The sequence below is a fragment of the Halichoerus grypus genome, chromosome 7 (assembly GCF_964656455.1).
Source record: "Halichoerus grypus chromosome 7, mHalGry1.hap1.1, whole genome shotgun sequence".
Lineage (NCBI taxonomy): Eukaryota > Metazoa > Chordata > Mammalia > Carnivora > Phocidae > Halichoerus > Halichoerus grypus.
The window spans coordinates 10,725,550-10,744,424 of record NC_135718.1 but is presented as its reverse complement, the minus strand read 5'-3'; the positions used below and the strand labels follow the sequence as shown (position 1 = coordinate 10,744,424).

At 37.1% G+C, this 18,875-nt stretch overlaps 1 protein-coding gene across 4 annotated transcripts in view; it reads left to right on the top strand.

Moving 5' to 3' along the window:
• Positions 1-970: 970 nt before the first annotated feature.
• Positions 971-18,875, top strand: part of WDR11 (WD repeat domain 11) — a 56,689-nt gene continuing 38,784 nt past the window's right edge. For 2 of the 4 annotated variants that reach the window (XR_004923117.2, XM_036110997.2), the window contains exons 1-10: positions 971-1,129; positions 2,107-2,218; positions 6,917-7,070; positions 7,992-8,165; positions 10,210-10,396; positions 12,543-12,708; positions 13,382-13,496; positions 14,357-14,552; positions 15,065-15,168; positions 18,443-18,619. Coding sequence is in view for 3 of the 4 variants with exons in the window: in XM_036110997.2 (XP_035966890.2) it covers positions 1,044-1,129; positions 2,107-2,218; positions 6,917-7,070; positions 7,992-8,165; positions 10,210-10,396; positions 12,543-12,708; positions 13,382-13,496; positions 14,357-14,552; positions 15,065-15,168; positions 18,443-18,619 (1,471 nt within the window). In the remaining variant the exon portion in view is untranslated. The remainder of the gene's footprint in view (positions 1,130-2,106; positions 2,219-6,916; positions 7,071-7,991; positions 8,166-10,209; positions 10,397-12,542; positions 12,709-13,381; positions 13,497-14,356; positions 14,553-15,064; positions 15,169-18,442; positions 18,620-18,875) is intronic. The other 2 variants (XM_078077055.1, XM_078077056.1) reach the window with 1 other exon arrangement.

Sequence of the window (18,875 nt, the reverse complement as noted above, 5' to 3'; positions counted from 1 at the left end):
GAACACCAGGAACTTCCGACTTTTGTCAGTTCCAACTCCACCACCTCCTGGAATACATCCTTCTATTTTGAACCATAATAAAGATAATATAATACCTGTTAGCTAAAGATCTAAACATATATCGGATGGTCACCGTAAACTCTGCCAGCACCAATCTTAATTCTTTCCAAACAAGTATGTAACCTTGAGATTTTTGCCTTTTTAAGACTGAGCTCCTGCTCCCTGGCAATTCAGAGAATACATTTGATTTCAGCGGACTCTGTGCCCCAGGGATTACGATCCGTAAAATCCCAAATAAATAATTTAGTTGCTTTACACACTCTTCTTATTGACCGACAGTATAGATGATGTGCTGAGCACAGAGGAGAGGGAGGTGGAGTCTGGTTTGAAGGAGAGGAGACAGAGGAGAAACTGCAAAATGAAAGCTGCCCCCGACAAGCAGCTGGCCTCAGGAGTAATATATTTTTTCAAGTATTTTCAAGACCAGATGTGGCGTGATCTCCATATTTAGAAATTGTTTATATTAGAGCCATTCATCTCATGCATTCTATCCATTTCACCCAGTCCTATTCCTATATTTGTTCTATAAACTTCTTGAGAGCGGAGGCCGTGTCTTCGCTACACGCCCGATGCCTACGACAGTGCCTGGCATTTGGTCGTTGTCCTGAGCTAATAGATCAAAGTCAGAAAGGCTAATGGGGACTTTCAGCTCTTGCTTTTCACGATTTCCTGCAGGGTACAGAGGCCTACGCAGTCCCAACGTGAAGAAAACAGACCCAATGGAAAGCAGCACCGCTGCCCCCAAAGCACAGCCCCGCCCTCCTCGGACTGGCAGCGCCAGCTGGGCGGCCAGACCTTGAGCGAGGCTGAACCGCTGAGGGCGGAACCTGAAGAAGGCGGAATCCAAGGTGGTGGAAACTTGCTTTTGACGGAACCAAACGGCGGCGCTCACGGAGCCACCCGGACTCTTTTGGTAACGGAAGCGCAGTGGCCGCCGCTTCCTGGTTGCCGGTGGGCGCCGAGGGCCGCGTTGAGCTGAGGCGATGTTGCCCTTCACTGTGAACTTCAAGGTGTCGGCGCGCACCCTCACCGGGGCCCTCAATGCTCACAACAAGGCGGCGGTGGACTGGTGAGGGCGCCGGGCTTCGAGGACACTGGGTTCGGCCATGAGTGTGTAGGGAAGGGGAACAGGAGGTTTCGAAACCCCCCGGTTCATTTGGCCTCGCCGAGCCTGGCTGCTGCCCTCGCGCTAGAGGTTTTCTTTAAATGCTGGGTTTTTGTGGTTACTATGAAAAGAGTAAATGCCCCATGTGTGAACCTTCCCTGTGCAAAGATAGTGGCCCTGTTTCTCCCAAATGTGTTTCTCTTTGCTCATTCCCCAAGCTGCCTTCCCATCGCATTCGCCTGCCTTGACCTGTCCTCCCACATCCAGGCTCCTCTCCCTCCACCGTCAAATTCCCCTGCCCAGTGTCTCCTCCCCGGTTTGTCTTTTCCTTCTCTCTCTTTCATCTCCCCGTTTCTTACCTTGAGTCATTCCACAACCTGCCAGAGCCAGTGCTAGTCGCCTCTACCCTCACCTGTCATCTCACCTTGACCTTTCCACTGTAAACTAACACTGAACTCTGAACATTAATACTTAGATAGAAAGCGAAATTCTGTAGCTGGGGCTGCTGGGCATGTTGGCAAGAGGGAGGAAACCTCCTGTCCAGTGTTTGTCTTTTTATCTGGTTGGCAGGACCAGGACTGGTCACAGGTGCCTACGGAACATGATCTCAGGCACTTTTTTTGTGAGTGCTCAGGATTCGAAGTTGAATAAGACAAATAGAGGACAGGGGTTGCTTTGTACGTCTCCGGGGCTGTATATGCATGTCTCTTAGAACCTTTTTTATCCACGTGAAAAACAAATGTCAACATTTTTAGTTTAGCTAGACATTTTATTTAAATGGGATAAGGTAAAAACAAAACAAAACTGGCCTTTATGCTTCAATAATAATTTTATTAATGGTAGTACATACTAGATTTGTGATTTATTTTAGCATGCCTCTTGGCAAGAGAGAAGTTAAGTCTTTGTTTTGTACTTAAATTTTAATATCACTGTTTTGTTAGGGGCTGGCAAGGTTTAATTGCTTATGGATGTCACTCGCTTGTGGTAGTGATCGATTCCAATACTGCCCAAACTCTTCAAGTTTTAGAAAAACATAAAGCTGATGTGGTCAAGGTAAGTCAAATCCCACTTTCACCCTATAACATATTGCCTATTCTGAAGTTTTAAATATCACTAGATTCTCATGAAGTCATATATGTAAATGTTGAATAGCTTTTAAACATAATGATTCATTTGGGGTAGCCTAGCATTTCCGTGTATATGATTTAATGGCAATCCAGGATGAGCTATTAAATACTAGCTCTTAGGTGATTTTAAAGATGATGGATAGCACCAGTTCTACCATTTACTCATTCATTCATTCGTTTTGAGCACTTAGCATATGCTAAGGATATAGAGATGAAAGCCCTCAAGCAATTCATTGTCTAATGAGGAACAATGAAAACATATAAATACGGTATGCTAAGTGAATGCTTAGGGACAAAGGAAGAAGCTACCTAACACCTACTTGTAGGGATCAGGGGAGGGTCCCAGAAGTCTTTCCAGTTTAGGGACTGGTAAACAGTAGTTAACCAAGTGAAGAATAGGGGAAGGAGCACCACAGATAAAAAGAAGACTGTACACAACAGTAAGTAGTGGGGTATAAAGTTGGCTAAAAGTTGGGATATGGCTAGAGGGTTATGGACGAGGAGGCAGCCAGAGAAATTCGTCTGTCCTGAGAGTGTTCGATGGTTTTGAAGGAATTTGGATTTTTAAGTAGGCAATTGATAAGGTTGTATTTGTATTCTATAAAAACTTACTCTGGCAGCAGTGAGGATTTCTTGGAGAAAGGCAAGATGAGGCAGTGAGATCATTTAGGAGACTTTTGCAGAAATTTTGGCAGGAAATTCTAAGGGCCTAAAATAAAGCTGAGGCAGGAAGGAGTCATATTCAGGAGCTGCTGAAGAAGTAAACTTGATAGCCTGTATAGTAATCAGTTTAAGGAGAGTCAGGGAATAGAATGATTCCAAGTTCTGTTTAAATAACTGAATGATAGTGTTGCTATGACAAGGGGAGTAGGTGTGAAATCAGTGAGTTTAAGTTTTCAACATGCAAAGTCTGAGACGCCTGGTGCAATTGATTCACAGTGACCTGAAATCTTAGAGAAGATTAGAGATTGAGATTTGGGGATTTTGGTTTGTTTGTTTTTGATAAAAGCTTTATTGAGATATTCAGACCATAAAATTCACCAGTTTATAGTGTACAATTCCATGGCTTTTAATATATTCATAGAATTGTGTAGCCAGCACTGCAATTTCATCACTGCACCTGTTAATAGCTGCCCCCCATCCCCTCATTCCCTTCATCCTTAGGTATCCAGTAAAATACTCTCTGTCTCTGTAGATTTGTCTATTCTAGACATTTCACATAAATGAAATCACACATTAAGTGTCCTTTTGTGCCTAGCTTCTTTCCCCTTCTTTCACTCAAGGTTCATCTGTGTTTTAGCATGTGTCAGTACTCTGTTCCTTTTTATTGCTGAATAATATTCCAGTCCACAAGTATACTACATTCATGTATTGATGGACATTTGGGTATTTCCCAGTTTTTAGGCATCATGAATAATGTTGCTATGAACATTTATGTACAAGTTTTTGTGCGAACATGTGTTTTCATTTCTCTTGGGTATATACAGAGGAGTGGAATTGCTGACGCATATGGTAACTCTGTGTTTAACTATTTGAGGAACTTCCAGACTATTTCCAAAGAGGCTATACCATTTTACATTTCTGTTAGCTGTATATGAGGATTCCAGTTTCTCCACATCCTCACCAGCATTTGTTATTATCTGTCCTTTTGATTCTAGCCATCCTATTGGATGTGAAGAGGTTCTCATTGTGATTTTGGTTTGCATTTCCCTGGTGGCTAATGATGTTGGGCATCTTTTCGTGTGTTAATTGGCCATTTGTATATCTTCTTTGAAAAGTGTCTATTGAATCCTTGGCCCATTTTAAATTGTCTTTTAATTATTGAGTTATTAGAATTCTTTATGTATTCTACATAGAAGTCCCTTATAAGATACATGGTTGGTAAATATTTTCTTTCATTCTGTAAGCTGTCTTACACTTTCTTGTTGGTGTCCATTGACACACTAAAGTTTTTAATTTTGATGTCCAATTTATCTGTTTTTCTTGTTTCTCCCATTGTTAAGATTTACACCTTTGTTTTCTTCTAAGAATTTTATAGTTTTAGCTCTTACATTTAGGTTCTTGATCCATTTTGAGTTAATTTTTATATATAATGTGAAGTAGGGAAAAATGCAGCTGATTTTTGTATATTGACCTATATCCTGTGGTCTTGCTAAACTCATTAGACCTAGTAACTTTGAGGGGATTTTTTACGTAGACAATCATGTCATCTGCAGATAATGGCAGTTTAGTTTTTTTATTGATAATCTGTATGTCCTCTATTTTTTCTTTTTCTTGTCATGTTGCATTGGCTGGGACCGTTACTATAATGAACAGGAGTAGTGAGACTATATTCTTGTTTTGTTCCTGAGCCTGGGAGGAAAACATTCAGTCTTCTACCATTAAGTCTGGTGTTAGGTATAGGGTTTTATTTTGAAAAAATACGTTCTCCCTCCCACCCATTTCCCTGATCTTTTTGGCATTTCTAGCGTTCTCTTTTCTTTGTGTGGATCCAAGTTTCAGTCTGGTATTATATTCCCTTTGCCTGAAGAATTTCCTTAAAGTTCTTGAGGTATATATCTAATATAGGTTGATTCTCTTGGTTTTTATTTGTCTATGAAGATATTTCATCAGTTTTTTTCTCTTGTAATTCTTGAAAGATATTCCACTATCTTCCAGCTTCCATAATTTCTGAGAGAAATTCTTGTCTTTATTTCTCTACATGCAGTGTATGTTTTCTTGTCTGACTGCCTTCAAGATTTTCTCCTTATCCTTAGTTTTCAGCAGTTTGATTATGATATGTCTAGGTGATTAAAAAAAAAATACACACACGCACTGCTTGGGGTTTACAAAAATGGAATTCAAGCACTTATATACATAGATGCAATCAATTCTTATCCATGATAGTTTTATTCTGTAAAGTTGCTGCAAACACTGAAATTAGCAAATACTGAAATGTTGATTGCTCAGTTGATTGAATTGTTGATTGTAGGGTAAATACAGCTTAGGTTCTTGTGAGCCTCTTGTCACAACATTTTCATCAACTGATCAATATATAACCTTGTTTTATATTTGTTTTGTTGATTCATTAACATTGAACTCACAGCCAACAGCACTAAAACTCATGCCTGAACAGGGCTTATCTTCCGTGTTTGTCCCATAAGGCACATCACAACTTCTTGTGCTTGGGACCACTAGGCAGCACTTCAGCACTGTGCATGGGGACCATTTTGAATTTGAACAATGAAATCATCAATAAAAAGCACAAAAATGCCCCCCCCCCAAAAAAGTGGTGCTGAATAGACCACGAGAAAGACACTCGTTTGCATTATGAGAGCTGAAATAAGAACATTTTGTTTCACCTGGGAATACACATGTCTATTGGTGACTCAAATTTTTCACCACTCTGCATGTGTCTGAATGATTGTGAAAGCACTGCAAGTATTCATTTTTTAAGTAAAATCACAAATTCCAGTGAGTGGGCAAACACATCTGCAAATAATGCGGATTGACTGTATATATACACACTAAATATAAATATACACATAGACACACATTCAAACATGTACATATATGCATATACACTCTCTTAACACATTTTATTTTAAAAAATTCTGCCTGAGGAAAAGATGTATTACAACAGAACCTTAAGGCTTATCAACACTGAAGTTCAGAAAACTTTTTGTTTTGTCTTTTTTATGAATTCTTTAGGAATACTGTAGGGAAGGCACACTTCCCTGCCTTGGCACTAGGTATGAGTTTGTGTTTATGTATATATACACACATGTGTCTCTATACATATGTTTATATATGTATATATTTGAAGATTCTGTGGTGTTTGAGTTCATTCATTAAACACATATTTGTTGAGCACTAGCTTTGGTGGTCTGTTAAGATCTGGGAATAGAAATGTGAACAAGGCCTGCATGATCCTACCCAGTGGAGCTTATAGTTCACGGGTTGGTGATGGGTCAAAACGGGGTAAATAAAGCAATTACAAATTGTTGTTTGTTAAATGCTTCGAAGAAGACAAACTGGATGCTGAGCTAGAACAGAGGGGAGGTTGTGGCCACGGAAGGCCATGGCTTAGGGTGAAATGAAGACGTGTGTTTTGTTCATGACTCTGTCAGTATTTAATGCTCAGGATTAACTTGATTTGTGCTGGAATCTTGTGGTTTTTATTGTAAAAACTCCATTCTTATGATGTTGCTAGAGGTATGAAGCATATATTTTTTTTAAGAAAAAAATTAACATCTTTTTTCCAGTTTTATGAAAAGGACAGCTAGAGGGTTTTTTGCTTGCTTTTGTTTTTTTCCATTTTTTCCTCTGCAAGGCTTTGGTAGTTCTAAGTTGTCTCCTTTTAATTAGGAGAGTAGAGTACAGAAAACCATTCTACTTAGTAATTTAGGATTTTAGATGTTTTGTCATGATTAGATTTTATGATTGTATTGCAACTTTAAAAAAAATACCACATAATAAAAGTCTGACTTTCGAGATGGAAAACAGTTTCCTGTTTATTCTTTCTAAATGTTTTTGTAACATAAGTGTAGAATGTAGTTTGGGTTCTGGTTGATGTTTTATGAAAATTGTGTTTAGTTTCATCCAGTACAAGTATTTACTTGATTTGATTTCTTCTTGATACTAGGTTAAATGGGCCAGGGAAAATTATCACCATAACATTGGCTCACCATATTCCTTGCGCTTAGCTTCTGCTGATGTCAATGGAAAGATCATCGTTTGGGATGTAGCTGCGGGAGTAGCTCAGTGTGAGATCCAAGAGCATGCCAAACCTATTCAGGGTGAGGAAAGTCTGTGCTCTGCTAAGTGTTTATATTAATACACTTACTTTTAGGGTGATTTTTTTCCCTTTTAATTTCATCACTTCCCAGTTAACTCTTGATTGTGTTCAGCGTGTTTTATTGATCTGAATCTAGCTTTCTTGTCCTTATCAGTATATTTCTGTGCATATTTCCTCAAATCTCAGATGATTTGTGCTTTAGTAAATTGCATTAATTTTAGCATTGGCCTCTATCAAGCATGAGAAAAATTAAGCTGCTATAAAAGTCTTGTAATCTAAGCTACAATAAAGTAAACTTGGATGAATTGCTATTTTGAATTAGCCCTTAGTGCTTACTTTCCATTAATAGAGATGATACAAATTTTATTTTCATTTTCATATAGATTGTGTGTTTATGTTACTACTTAAAACCAATATGGTATTCTTTCTACTCAAGGCTTTGAATGGCTGTCTTGACGGAGTGAATTTTTTAGATGACTATTTAAATATTTGTTGAGTGCATTGTACTAGGTACTGAACGAGATATTTGTTCTCTTTATTATCGTGTAAAAAACATGAAACTCTGCAAAGTCCCGTTAAGTAATTCCACAAAGATGTTAGGAGAGCCTGATGTTGATCATGGCCAGGACAGTCTTTGACGCAAAGTTTTAAGTAATGATTAAGTGAAAATTGTCTTGTATTTTCTTTGAAGTAATTTGAAAATGTTGATCTTGAGATTCTAATGTCCAGACAGCTCATTTTAATATAAAACTACTTTTCCTGTGCAGTCCTGACATATATACACATATATGCAACGTAGGGAGAGGGGAAGTTAGGATTTTAAGGATTGTGGGGAAAAAAAACAAAACCCTAAATGTCAAGGACACATTAACCAAGTCTTCTGAAGTGATTTCTGAATTTTGCCTTTATCTGGTCTTTACAGATGTTCAGTGGTTGTGGAATCAAGATGCTTCCCGAGATTTACTACTGGCTATCCACCCACCAAATTATATTGTGCTCTGGAATGCAGATACTGGCACCAAACTGTGGAAGAAAAGCTATGCAGATAACATTCTTTCTTTTTCTTTTGACCCTTTTGATCCCTCACATTTAACTTGTGAGTAATAGATTCTTGTGGAAAATGAGTTCTTTATAATATAGTTAATGCTCTATACATAAGATATACACAACCCATATCATACATCTAATATGTTAAAACAAAGTGGAGAAGTCCATATATCTGCAGCATCTAATATGGATACTAAATCATAATCCCATATCATTTGCAAGTATTTTGATGGCTAGAAATTTAAATCAGCAAGCTGTACCTTCACTGTGTTGAATTTGTAAATAGAATTCAATTAGCTGGGGAGAGAGAGTTGCTGTGCTATTCTAATTTGGGCTTAATTAAATTTGTTTTTCTAGGAACATATAAAGAACCTGAGTCAAAGGTTTCATTTGGTATGTGGCCAAATTCAGTTCTTCCTTCTAAAAACCATTTAAATTCATGCATGTGTTTTGAGTGCCATAAATAGATGCATGTGAGGCACAGAATAAGCCCAAGGGAATTTTTTCTTGCAGAGGTTGTTTTTGCTACTGTGCTTTTGGTGTTTTCACTGAGCTGCTGATCTAAAAATTTGATTTGTTTTTAGACACATGTTTTTGTGACTAAATGATTTAGGAAATATTCTTCATTCAGTTATCCAACAGATATTTCTTGAGCTATTACTATATTCCAGGTGTAAAGGGAATGAAGGGGAATGGGAGGGCTGGGAATGGGCAGGTTGTTGTATTAGATAAAGTGGTCAGAGTAGGCTTCATTTTGATATTTGATCAAAAACTGGAAAGAGATAAGGGAATTAGCTGTGGGAAAGAATGTTTCCCCTGAATTTGAATGACTCAGAATTCTTTTATCTACCAGCATTTGTTATTCCTGAGTGTGTATTTGTGTGCTGAAGAAAGAAGAGAAGTGTGTACACGCAGAAACTAAAATGGGAAACACGGCTGTGCAGTTACAGTAGTGTGTGGTTAGGCGTTGCGTGTCTATACACATATACGGTCTGTGTGTACGAACATGTGCATACGTGCACTCACTCCTTAGTGTGCTATGAAATGCAGTGCTGTGGGAACACAGAGCAGGGCTGCTCTAGCTGATCCACTGACTGAGGGAGGGCAACACAAAAGAAGAAGAATGAGACCTTGGAAGGTGAGTTCTGTCATCTGAAAAGGAGACAAGGCCTCAGGCTAACTTACTGCATCTCTGTAATTTGGTTGATAAAAGCACAGTATATTTCAAAGCGTCAGTTCACCTAACAGCTTTGATTTACTCATCTTGAATGTACTAGGACTGTCATAGCTCTTGAATACTTCTTTGCTCCCTGTGCTTAAAGCAGCCTCACTAACTGCAGGGAGCCAGGATAGATGAGATTTCTCTGTTTAGATATCCTTGTATTAGCCCCGGTGTTGAGGGAGATTATTTTTCAGTCATAAAAAGGCAAAATTTGTATTGCTAAATATGGTGCTCCCTTCTTGAATACTTCTGTTTCCTGTACACTTAGTAAGCCATTGTTGGCACTCTGTTTTTACCCTAGATATAAAGAGAAAAAGAACACTCTGTTATACTTCCTAAGGTTCAATCTGATGCTCCAAAAGAAAAAGGAAATATTTTTAGACTGAGTAGCTCATGATAATCATAAAAAATTAGTATCACATCACATATTTCAACTTAGCTAAGTGTGATATGCAAAGCCTCTTATATATGGGATTTTTTTTTTTCTTCTGTGAATTTTATATTCTGAAAAGTCTCTGGATTTTGAAGTTACGGGATATAATGAGGAAAGGTTTTTAACGAAAGTCCGTGCACTGAATTTATTTGGAAGAACAAACATTTGTTCTTTCTGCTTTCTGCCAGTAACCTTCTGATATCTTTTTAATATAAAACATTAATTTAGAACGCTGAGCTTGGAGGCCTCTGATGAATTGTAATGGACCACCTGTTTCAGTTCAACTTGGAGAACATTCCAGTTATGTTATGACTCCCTTACACTGCCAATTCTATATTATTAAAATTATCATTACCTTGCTTTCAAAATTGTATTGGAATAAAACTCTGTGCTAAACTTGATTAAACTTTAATCAGAGTTTTGCTTCTCTCAATATAGTACTCACCAGCGAGGGTATTGTATTCATCTCAGACTTCTCTCCATCCAAGCCTCCCTCGGGCCCTGGGAAAAAAGTTTACATATCCAGCCCACACTCTAGCCCAGCTCATAACAAGCTGGCTGCAGCCACAGGGGCCAAGAAGGCTCTTAATAAAGTAAAAATCTTAATCACTCAAGAGAAACCTAGGTAAGTTACAAGTATAAAACTAACCACGTTCATCTATTTATCATCCATTCATGAAATGTCATTTTTGAAGATGTACTAATACTGATTTTATTCTTTACCTCACCCTTTCTCATTTCCAGTTTTGAATTTATATGGAGGAGAATGTTCTCTCTGTCTCTTCCCCAAAGAGGAGATTCCACCTTTGATGTGGCTCCTTGTTTCTAGTCATCATGCTAACCTCTCCCCCACTGATTTTTACAGATCACAGTTTTGGGCTTCTGATTTTTAAATCTGAAAATATAAGATGAAGATTCCACCGTTGGCAATTGAATACATTAAAAAATTGGGGACGAAAGCTGGATTTTCATTTTAAATACATTTTCCTCACTTAAGTGCTGTGCAGTCTCATTAGCTAGTAAAATATGGGTGTTTTTCTTATGCATGTAAAGATGTTTCTCATACTGATTAAGGACCAGGATTCTAGGGGAAATTATAGCTACATGACTCAGAAAATTCTTTAATCTTGCTCAAATTTCACTCTCCCAATCTCTAAAACAGCATTTTATAGGATTTTATATGGTTGTTGTGAGGATTAAAATACAGTAGCTTAAGTACTTAATGTAGTGGCAGATAATTTGGTAAGCATTTATTTGGTAAATGCTACCTATTATTGTTTATTTCAGAAATTGCAACTGAATAAAATTTTAAGTAACTAATTTTGTGCATTGGAAAAATAGATTTCAATTTTTTTTCCTAGAAAGCTATGATTGTTCTTATTTTTATTGCTTTGGCAGTATTTTGGCATTCATTTTAAAAAGACTCTTATTTTTAATATGCTAAGATTATTCTGCCTAGATTTTGTGGGTAATTACCTGAAAAATATATGGTAAAATACAGATTGCTCTATAAATATATTCTGAATTTATATATAAATATCATTTTTATGTATTAAACCATAGGCTCGTTAAGTTCACTAATTTATCCCCCACCCTGTGCTGAAATAATTTGCTCCTTACATATTTTAAGAGAATTTTCTGTTATTTTTCATTGATTCTGTGTTATAAATAAATCTTTTAAAGTCTGAATTGTTTTATATTATGATTTGTATGTGTTATATCTTCTCATGAGTCATACGTTCATTTTGAGTTTTGGGGAAATGAATTATTAATCCCTTCAAATAGAACTGCTCCAGGTGCTTTTATGTACATTATTACATGTGGTCCTGCTACAGTTCTGGGCAGTAATACTGTGCCTATTTTGTAAGTGAGGAAATTGAGCTCCACATTGTTTTAAATGTGTTCCTCAAGCTTACCCAACTAGGAAGTGGCAGAGCCAAGATTTTAATGCAATCCATGTTCCTCTTTGTAGTCCTCTAATCTAACTTTATTTTATTTTATTTTTGGTACAAAAAGGTGGTTTTATTAAAGCACGGGGATAGGACCTGTGGGCAGAAAAGAGCTGCCTAACTTTATTTAAAATTTAAAACTCTGTAATCATTATGTAAAAAGAAAGTAGTATAATTATATGTTTATTATATGTTTATTCCTAATAATGTTTATTCCTAATGTTTATTCCTATTGATTAGGAATAAAATGAGTCTTGAGACTCTGAACTATCTACAGTCTTTATAAAGTTTTATTAATTTTATTTACACAGAAGAAAACGCTGTGATAAGTGAATAAAATACCCTACTTTGTTTCAGAAAAGATTTAAGACAGCTTAAAAGTGAATGAAGACAGAGGGGAGGAAGTGACTTGCCCAAGGCCATACAGATAATCCATTGGCTCCTGGTCTAAGGGCCCTAATTACCCAGATTGTTTTGTTTTGATGCTGAGTCTTGATTTCAGCAATCTGTTTGGTACTTCTGATGGCAAAATAAAAATAAAACTATTAGTTTTGTCACTTACCATCTTATAGACTTATTACTTAAATTTTTCAAAAATTTAGAAACGTATCTCTATCCAACCTATGCAATACTATCGTCATAATTGGCACAGAGATCTTAGTTTCAGATGCTAGTCCCTGTTGGTCATTTCAGGAAACAGTTGTACCTTCTTATTGACAAGTTAGGTGGAAAGGACAAAATTCAGTCCTTTATTAGCTTTTTTGATATGAATAAAGTCTTTGACTCATTTCTTGATCCCTAAAGTATCTTTACTTTTTTCAGCGCTGAATTTATAACTCTCAACGATTGCCTTCAGTTGGCATATCTGCCTTCCAAAAGAAATCACATGTTGTTACTATATCCTCGAGAGATTTTAATCCTTGACCTTGAGGTGAATCAAACAGTGGGTGTGATTGCAATAGAACGAACAGGAGTTCCATTTCTGCAGGTATCTATGATTTAAAAATTACATCCCTCCAAGTTGATTATGAATGTTATATGGAGAAAAAACATAATCTTGCAGAAGTCCTTAGTTCCACTTTGTCTTTTCTATTTATTTAAAAATTAACGATGTTATTGTATATTCCTATTTTTCTGCACTTTTGATTTGATTTACCCTAGAAATTCTTCTGATCTGAAGATATTTATTGAACTATTTAAGTTACCTGGATAAAGACAAATTTTTTATGATAATAAATGGATGGATTTTCTTTGTTTTTTAGAGATTTATTTATTAGAGAGGGAGCATGCGTGTGCACATGCGCACGAGTGCCAGCAAGCCGGGGGTGGGGGTTGGGGGGGTGCAGAGGGAGAGAGAATCCTGAAGCAGACTCCCTGCTGAGTGCGGAGCCTGATGGCAGGGCTTGATCCCAGGACTCAGATCATGACCTGAGCTGAAATCAAGAGTTGGCTGCTCAACTGACTGAGCCCCCCCTCCCAGGTGCCCCATAAATGGAGATTTTGAATAATTCATTTAGTTTTTAAAGCTTGGGATTATGTGTGTATTTTTGTTTTTCTTTTTTTTTCTGCCCATATTCTCTAAATATGAGTTTATGAGCTTCCCAGCATATACTTTTTAATCTATTGTGTTTTTTTTAAATGACTACATTATCTATTTAAAGGTAATACCCTGCTTTCAACGTGACGGTTTATTTTGCCTACATGAAAATGGTTGTATAACTTTACGTGTTCGAAGATCTTATAATAGTATTTTTACCACTTCAAATGAGGAGCCAGGTGAGTTTATATCTCAGAATAATGTTAATATATTTTTCTTCAGAATTTCATAAGTCTTTATGTGACAAATACCAGCCAAAGCTTGGAGTTAATGGTAGTCCTGGCCTTGGAAAAGTAGACTATGATTGTAAAATGAGGCATAAAAAAGCACAAGCCCATGGTTAATTTCATGGTGTTATAATAGTGCTCCTCCTATATGCAGCAAAGAAAGTAATATTTTGTAATTCCTTAATTATATCCATGAGCCAAGTAGATATTATCTTTGTGAATTTTTCTTCAGCACAAGTGGAACCTTGTAAAATACCTTTATTATTACACCCCTGACTTCTCTGCTTTAGGAACTTCCATTATAAAATGACATAGGTTAATAAGTCTCCAGGGTATTCAGTTGTCAGTTTCAGTCTTATCCTGGAGAATAAAAGCACTGTTTTGTAAAATGATGTACTACCTAAAAGCGAAAGTGACTTTCACATCTTTTGTAGAGTACCATTATTTTCAGGCTTACTATAGGCCACTATAAATTATGATGACCTGTAGTGTACTGTACATTATTTAGTCATATCACTATTGATCCTTCTTCAAAGTTATTTTCTTTGTTTTAAAATATTAAAAAACAAACTATGTTGATTGTAGTTTTTATTTTGGAAACTAAACTTGGTATAGACAGCCATTAAATGAATTATATTTATATTCTCAAGAAATTAGTAATACTTGTAAAAGGAGAAGGCATTGTTGACAAACTTTGTGCTAGTGAAGGAATGATGTTCTTTTTAGTTGAGGTTTTATTTAAATTAAAGCAAATAGTAGTGATATTGCTGTGTTGCTTTCTGATATTTAAAAGAAAACAATACTATGTTAAGATCCAGATCCTGTCCAGGAGCTTACCTATGATTTACGAAGCCAGTGCGATGCAATCAGGGTGACAAAAACTGTCCGTCCCTTCAGTATGGTGTGTTGTCCTGTCAATGAGAATGCAGCTGCCCTCATTGTGAGTGATGGCAGGGTCATGATATGGGAACTGAAGTCTGCCGTTTGTAATCGAAATTCACGGAGCAGGTAAGTGAATCAATAGGATTCTTTTCTGGTTTGCTTTGTTTCCTCTTTTAAGAAAATTACTAGAATCAGGGGCGCCTGGGTGGCTCAGTCAGTTAAGCGTCTATCTTCAGCTCAGGCCATGATCTCAGGGTCCTGGGATCAAGCCCCATGTCAGGCACCCCGCTCAGCAGGGAGCCTTCTTCTCCCCCTCCCTCTCCCTCTGCTCCTCTCCCCTGCTTGTGCTCTCTCTCTCTCTCTCTCTCTCAAATAAATGAATAAAAAATCTTCAAAAAAATTACCAGAATCATATGAAAATAACAGGGACTTTAAAAAAAATTTTTTTAAAGTGAGAATTTAGACTTTAGATTATTAGGGAATTATCTAAACCTGCTAGAAATATTTCACTGTGGTTAAGATTAATAAATACTATAAAAATGGATAGAATGCCATGATCTGAAATTAGTAATTTGGGTTACTAAAATGTGACGTAGGTTTTAAGTATGTAAAAACATGTAATTATTATGTCTTTGCAGTAGTTCTGGTGTATCACCTTTATATTCACCCGTGTCTTTCTGTGGAATTCCTGTAGGAGTGCTACAGAATAAACTCCCAGACCTCTCCTTAGATAACATGATTGGTAAGCTATTTTTTTCCTCTTTTATGTTAGGTATTCTTGAAGGGCAAAATTAATGGAGTCACTGATTTGCAATTGTTTTAAAGTCAAAGCTAATACTTGAGAAGACTAAAATGGATCATTTTTTTCCTCACTAAATCAGAGGGTATGAAATATTTAAGCATAAATGCATATATTGGCATTACAGTTATTGGAATTAGAAAACATTCGTTCATGAGAGACTCTTGATTTAAATGAAGGAGATGACATTAGGCGTTTGAATGCTAGATCTATCCTGTGTTGAGCTATCCCCTGCTCCTCAGGGCTTTCGTGCAGTCTGGTCCCTTGGCTCGGAACCGAATACATACTTTCTCTTTCTCCCTTTCTGCTACTCCTAATTTAAAATTCGACTCAAGTGTTGCTTTCTTTAGTCTCCCTAGCCTGACTTAAATGTTCTTCATTTGCAGTCCCTAGTAGTTATCAGTTGATTGTAACTGTGATTTTGTTTGTTTCCTCCAGTAAATTATAAACTCTGTAAGTGTGGGACATGCTTGATTCCACTTTGTATCCCCAGCACTCGGCAAAGAGCCTTGTACGTTCAAGATGTGCAATAAACATTTATTGAAGGAATAAAGTGAGCAGTATTAGAAAAAGTTATTTTAGCATCTTGATGTACATTTTTAAACTTTCACGTTGGGGATTCTTTCAACAAATTTATTTACAAATAAAATATTGGTTGAGTTGTTTAATTATTATAGGGTCAGTATTTATTAAAGGAAGAATGAGGATTTATGATTTCAAATATTGTACAAATAGAAGTTGCAAATATGCCAAGTAATTTTGATGTCTTAATTCTTTTAAAATTGTGGCTGTGGCTTATAAAGGATTTTCTTTGTCATTATTTGTTCTTTCATAACGTAATTGGAGGTCAGTATTTAGTAGGTTTTTTTGTTTAGATGCTAGATAGATGATAATACTAGGAAGAGTATTACCTTACTAATCTTAATCAGAAATGACATTGGGTGCTTAATACTGTGTTAAGTACTGTGCTAAATGCACTGTGTATTACCTTAATAACCCTGCAAAGTAGGTAATATTATTATTTCTATTTTATAAAAGTGGGAACTGAGACCCAGAGAGATTCTAAAAAAAACTTGCTCAATACTACACAGCCAGTAAAAGGAAGAGCCAAAATGTGAGCCCAGTCACCCCAATCTTGAGCCTCCTTGGCCATGACCTCTAGTCCTGGCTGCTCCACCGTGATCTTAGGCGAGACCTGACCTCTCCAGGGCCTTGGTTTTCTCATGGTTCTTGCCATTTGTAAAATCCTTCTGTTCAGTGACACTAACTTGTATATTTAAAGTTTTTTCTCTTCATCTTCCAGACATAAATCCATATGAGGAAGTTTAGACACATACTTATTTTGCAAAATTCGTTTTATCAGTAACACAGTTTTCTGAGTTAATTGACCTTGGCTCCATTTAATATAAAATGTTAAAAGTGAAAAGAATTATAAACACTCATGCACAGAACTAATCAGTAATATGGAGCCCATAGGAGGTTGAAATTTCGTGCTGTTTAGGTGTCTACGTGATATAAAGTACATTTTTTTAAAAGACAAAAGGATACAGATTGTATACAGTTCCTGACAATGTAGTTGATTTAAAAGCATTAAATAGGGGCGCCTGGGTGGTTCAGTCATTAAGCGTCTGCCTTCGGCTCAGGTCATGATCCCAGGTCCTGGGATCGAGCCCCGCATCGGGCTCCCTGCTCCGCGGGAAGCCTGCTTCTCCCTCCCCCACTCTCCCTGCTTGTGTTTCCTCTCTTGCTGTCTCTCTCTCTCTGTCAAATAAATAAATAAAATCTTAAAATAAATAAATAAATAAAAGCATTAAATAAAGCTTTGTTACTTGAAAACATTTTAATTAAAACTTTTAATTAAACTTTTAATTTGATATTCACTATGTCCTTAGTGATAATTGAAAGCAATTCAGTTAAATATAGAGGCCAGATTTATATTCATTGGGTGAAGCCTGCTGCTTTTTAAGGCCTAATCTGCCCTACCTTGTGATTTGCCTCTTATGGAAGAAGTTTGAAGAAAAATAATGGCCATTCCCAGGAGTCAGCTCCAAGCTGTGGAGGGTTTGTAAACATGGTACCTCTCTGTTGAACTCCATGTTCCTGTAGACTCCATCTTTTGTTACCAAAGGTTGATATCAATCATACGATATCATGGGATCATCTTATTTGGATTAAATTGATGGCCATTTTTTCTGTACATCTTATGAATTTTAAAATAACATTGTTATTAAAACAACTTTATAGCCTCAGAAGGTTACAGGATTCAGAGTCCCATCACCCACTTATGGTAATTATTTACCTTTTTCCCTTTCATGGGTGTGTACATGTTGTGTGTGCATAAACACACACTCATGTTTCCTTTATTACGTGTTTTTGAAAACTGTATCTCAGTATTCTAGAGTGGTTTATAGGTAGAAAATTTGTATAATCTTTTTAGTGAATGGTCTGGATTTTGTTGTACTCTTCATATTCACGTAGAATGGTTTTACTAAATCCTTTTAGTTTGAAACTTAATAACCTAAGTACAAATGCTGTATCTGAAAATAATGCCCATTTAAGATTAACTATCAACAGTGACAGCTTATACATTCTTTGTATTATGTATTTGTATATTCTTATTTATATATAATTAATTATATGTAATTTATGTTATATATATTTATTTCATATACTTATGTATGAAGTATTATAAAGCTTAGATTTTGTAATTACATTGACACATTGAGAAGATTTCTGATTAGAAATCTAAATGAGTTCTTTGAACCTACAGTTGGTGATCACCAGTTTCATATGTACTTGAGGAAGTGCATCAGATGGAAAAGCAACCCTTTAGAAAGGCAGGCAGTGAGATGGGAATGTCCTGCAGCATCCTGCTCCACAGAAGCTGCTCTCTAACCCAAGTCCCCTGATTTGCCTTGTTTGGTGCCTAATAGCAGGAACTTTGGGTGAAACAGTGCTTCTTAGATGACAAAAGTCCCTGAATTCTGGACAGCAGTCCTCCAGAGTAATCTATCCTTTGAGATGGCAGACAGTGCGGTTTCCATCCCAGAGCCAAGTACAGAGCCATTGTTCAACTGCAGCCCCTGGAGTGCCACCTGGTACCTTGTAGGTGTGAAGAGTATTTCTTCTAGACTTGAAGAGTATTTCTGCTGAAAAGTTTCTTTAAATTTCAGCATACATTGTAATGAATATATTTGTACTTGCGCTCACCATTCAGGACAAAGTGCCATTGCTGGGGAGGAGCATCCTAAAGGCCCCATTCTTCAGGAAGTGCACCTCCGCTTCCTGCTGACAGGACTGCTTTCAGGGCTGCCCTCTCCGCAGTTTGCCATCCGTATGTGCCCGCCATTGACCACCAAAAACATCAAGGTGTATCAGCCGTTGCTCGCGGTTGGTGAGTATTGGACCTGTTCTTTTCTTAATCCTTCATGCCTGTTTTACGTTTTATAGGACATTTGAGTTTGGTAGTTACTAGAAAATCTTTTCGGTGGCGCCTGGGTGGCTCAGTCGTTAAGTGTCTACCTTCGGCTCAGGTCATGATCCCAGGGTCCTGGGATCGAGCCCCGCATCGGGCTCCCTGCTCGGCGGGGAGCCTGCTTCTCCCTCTCCCACTCCCCCTGCTTGTGTTCCCTCTCTCGCTGTGTCTGTCT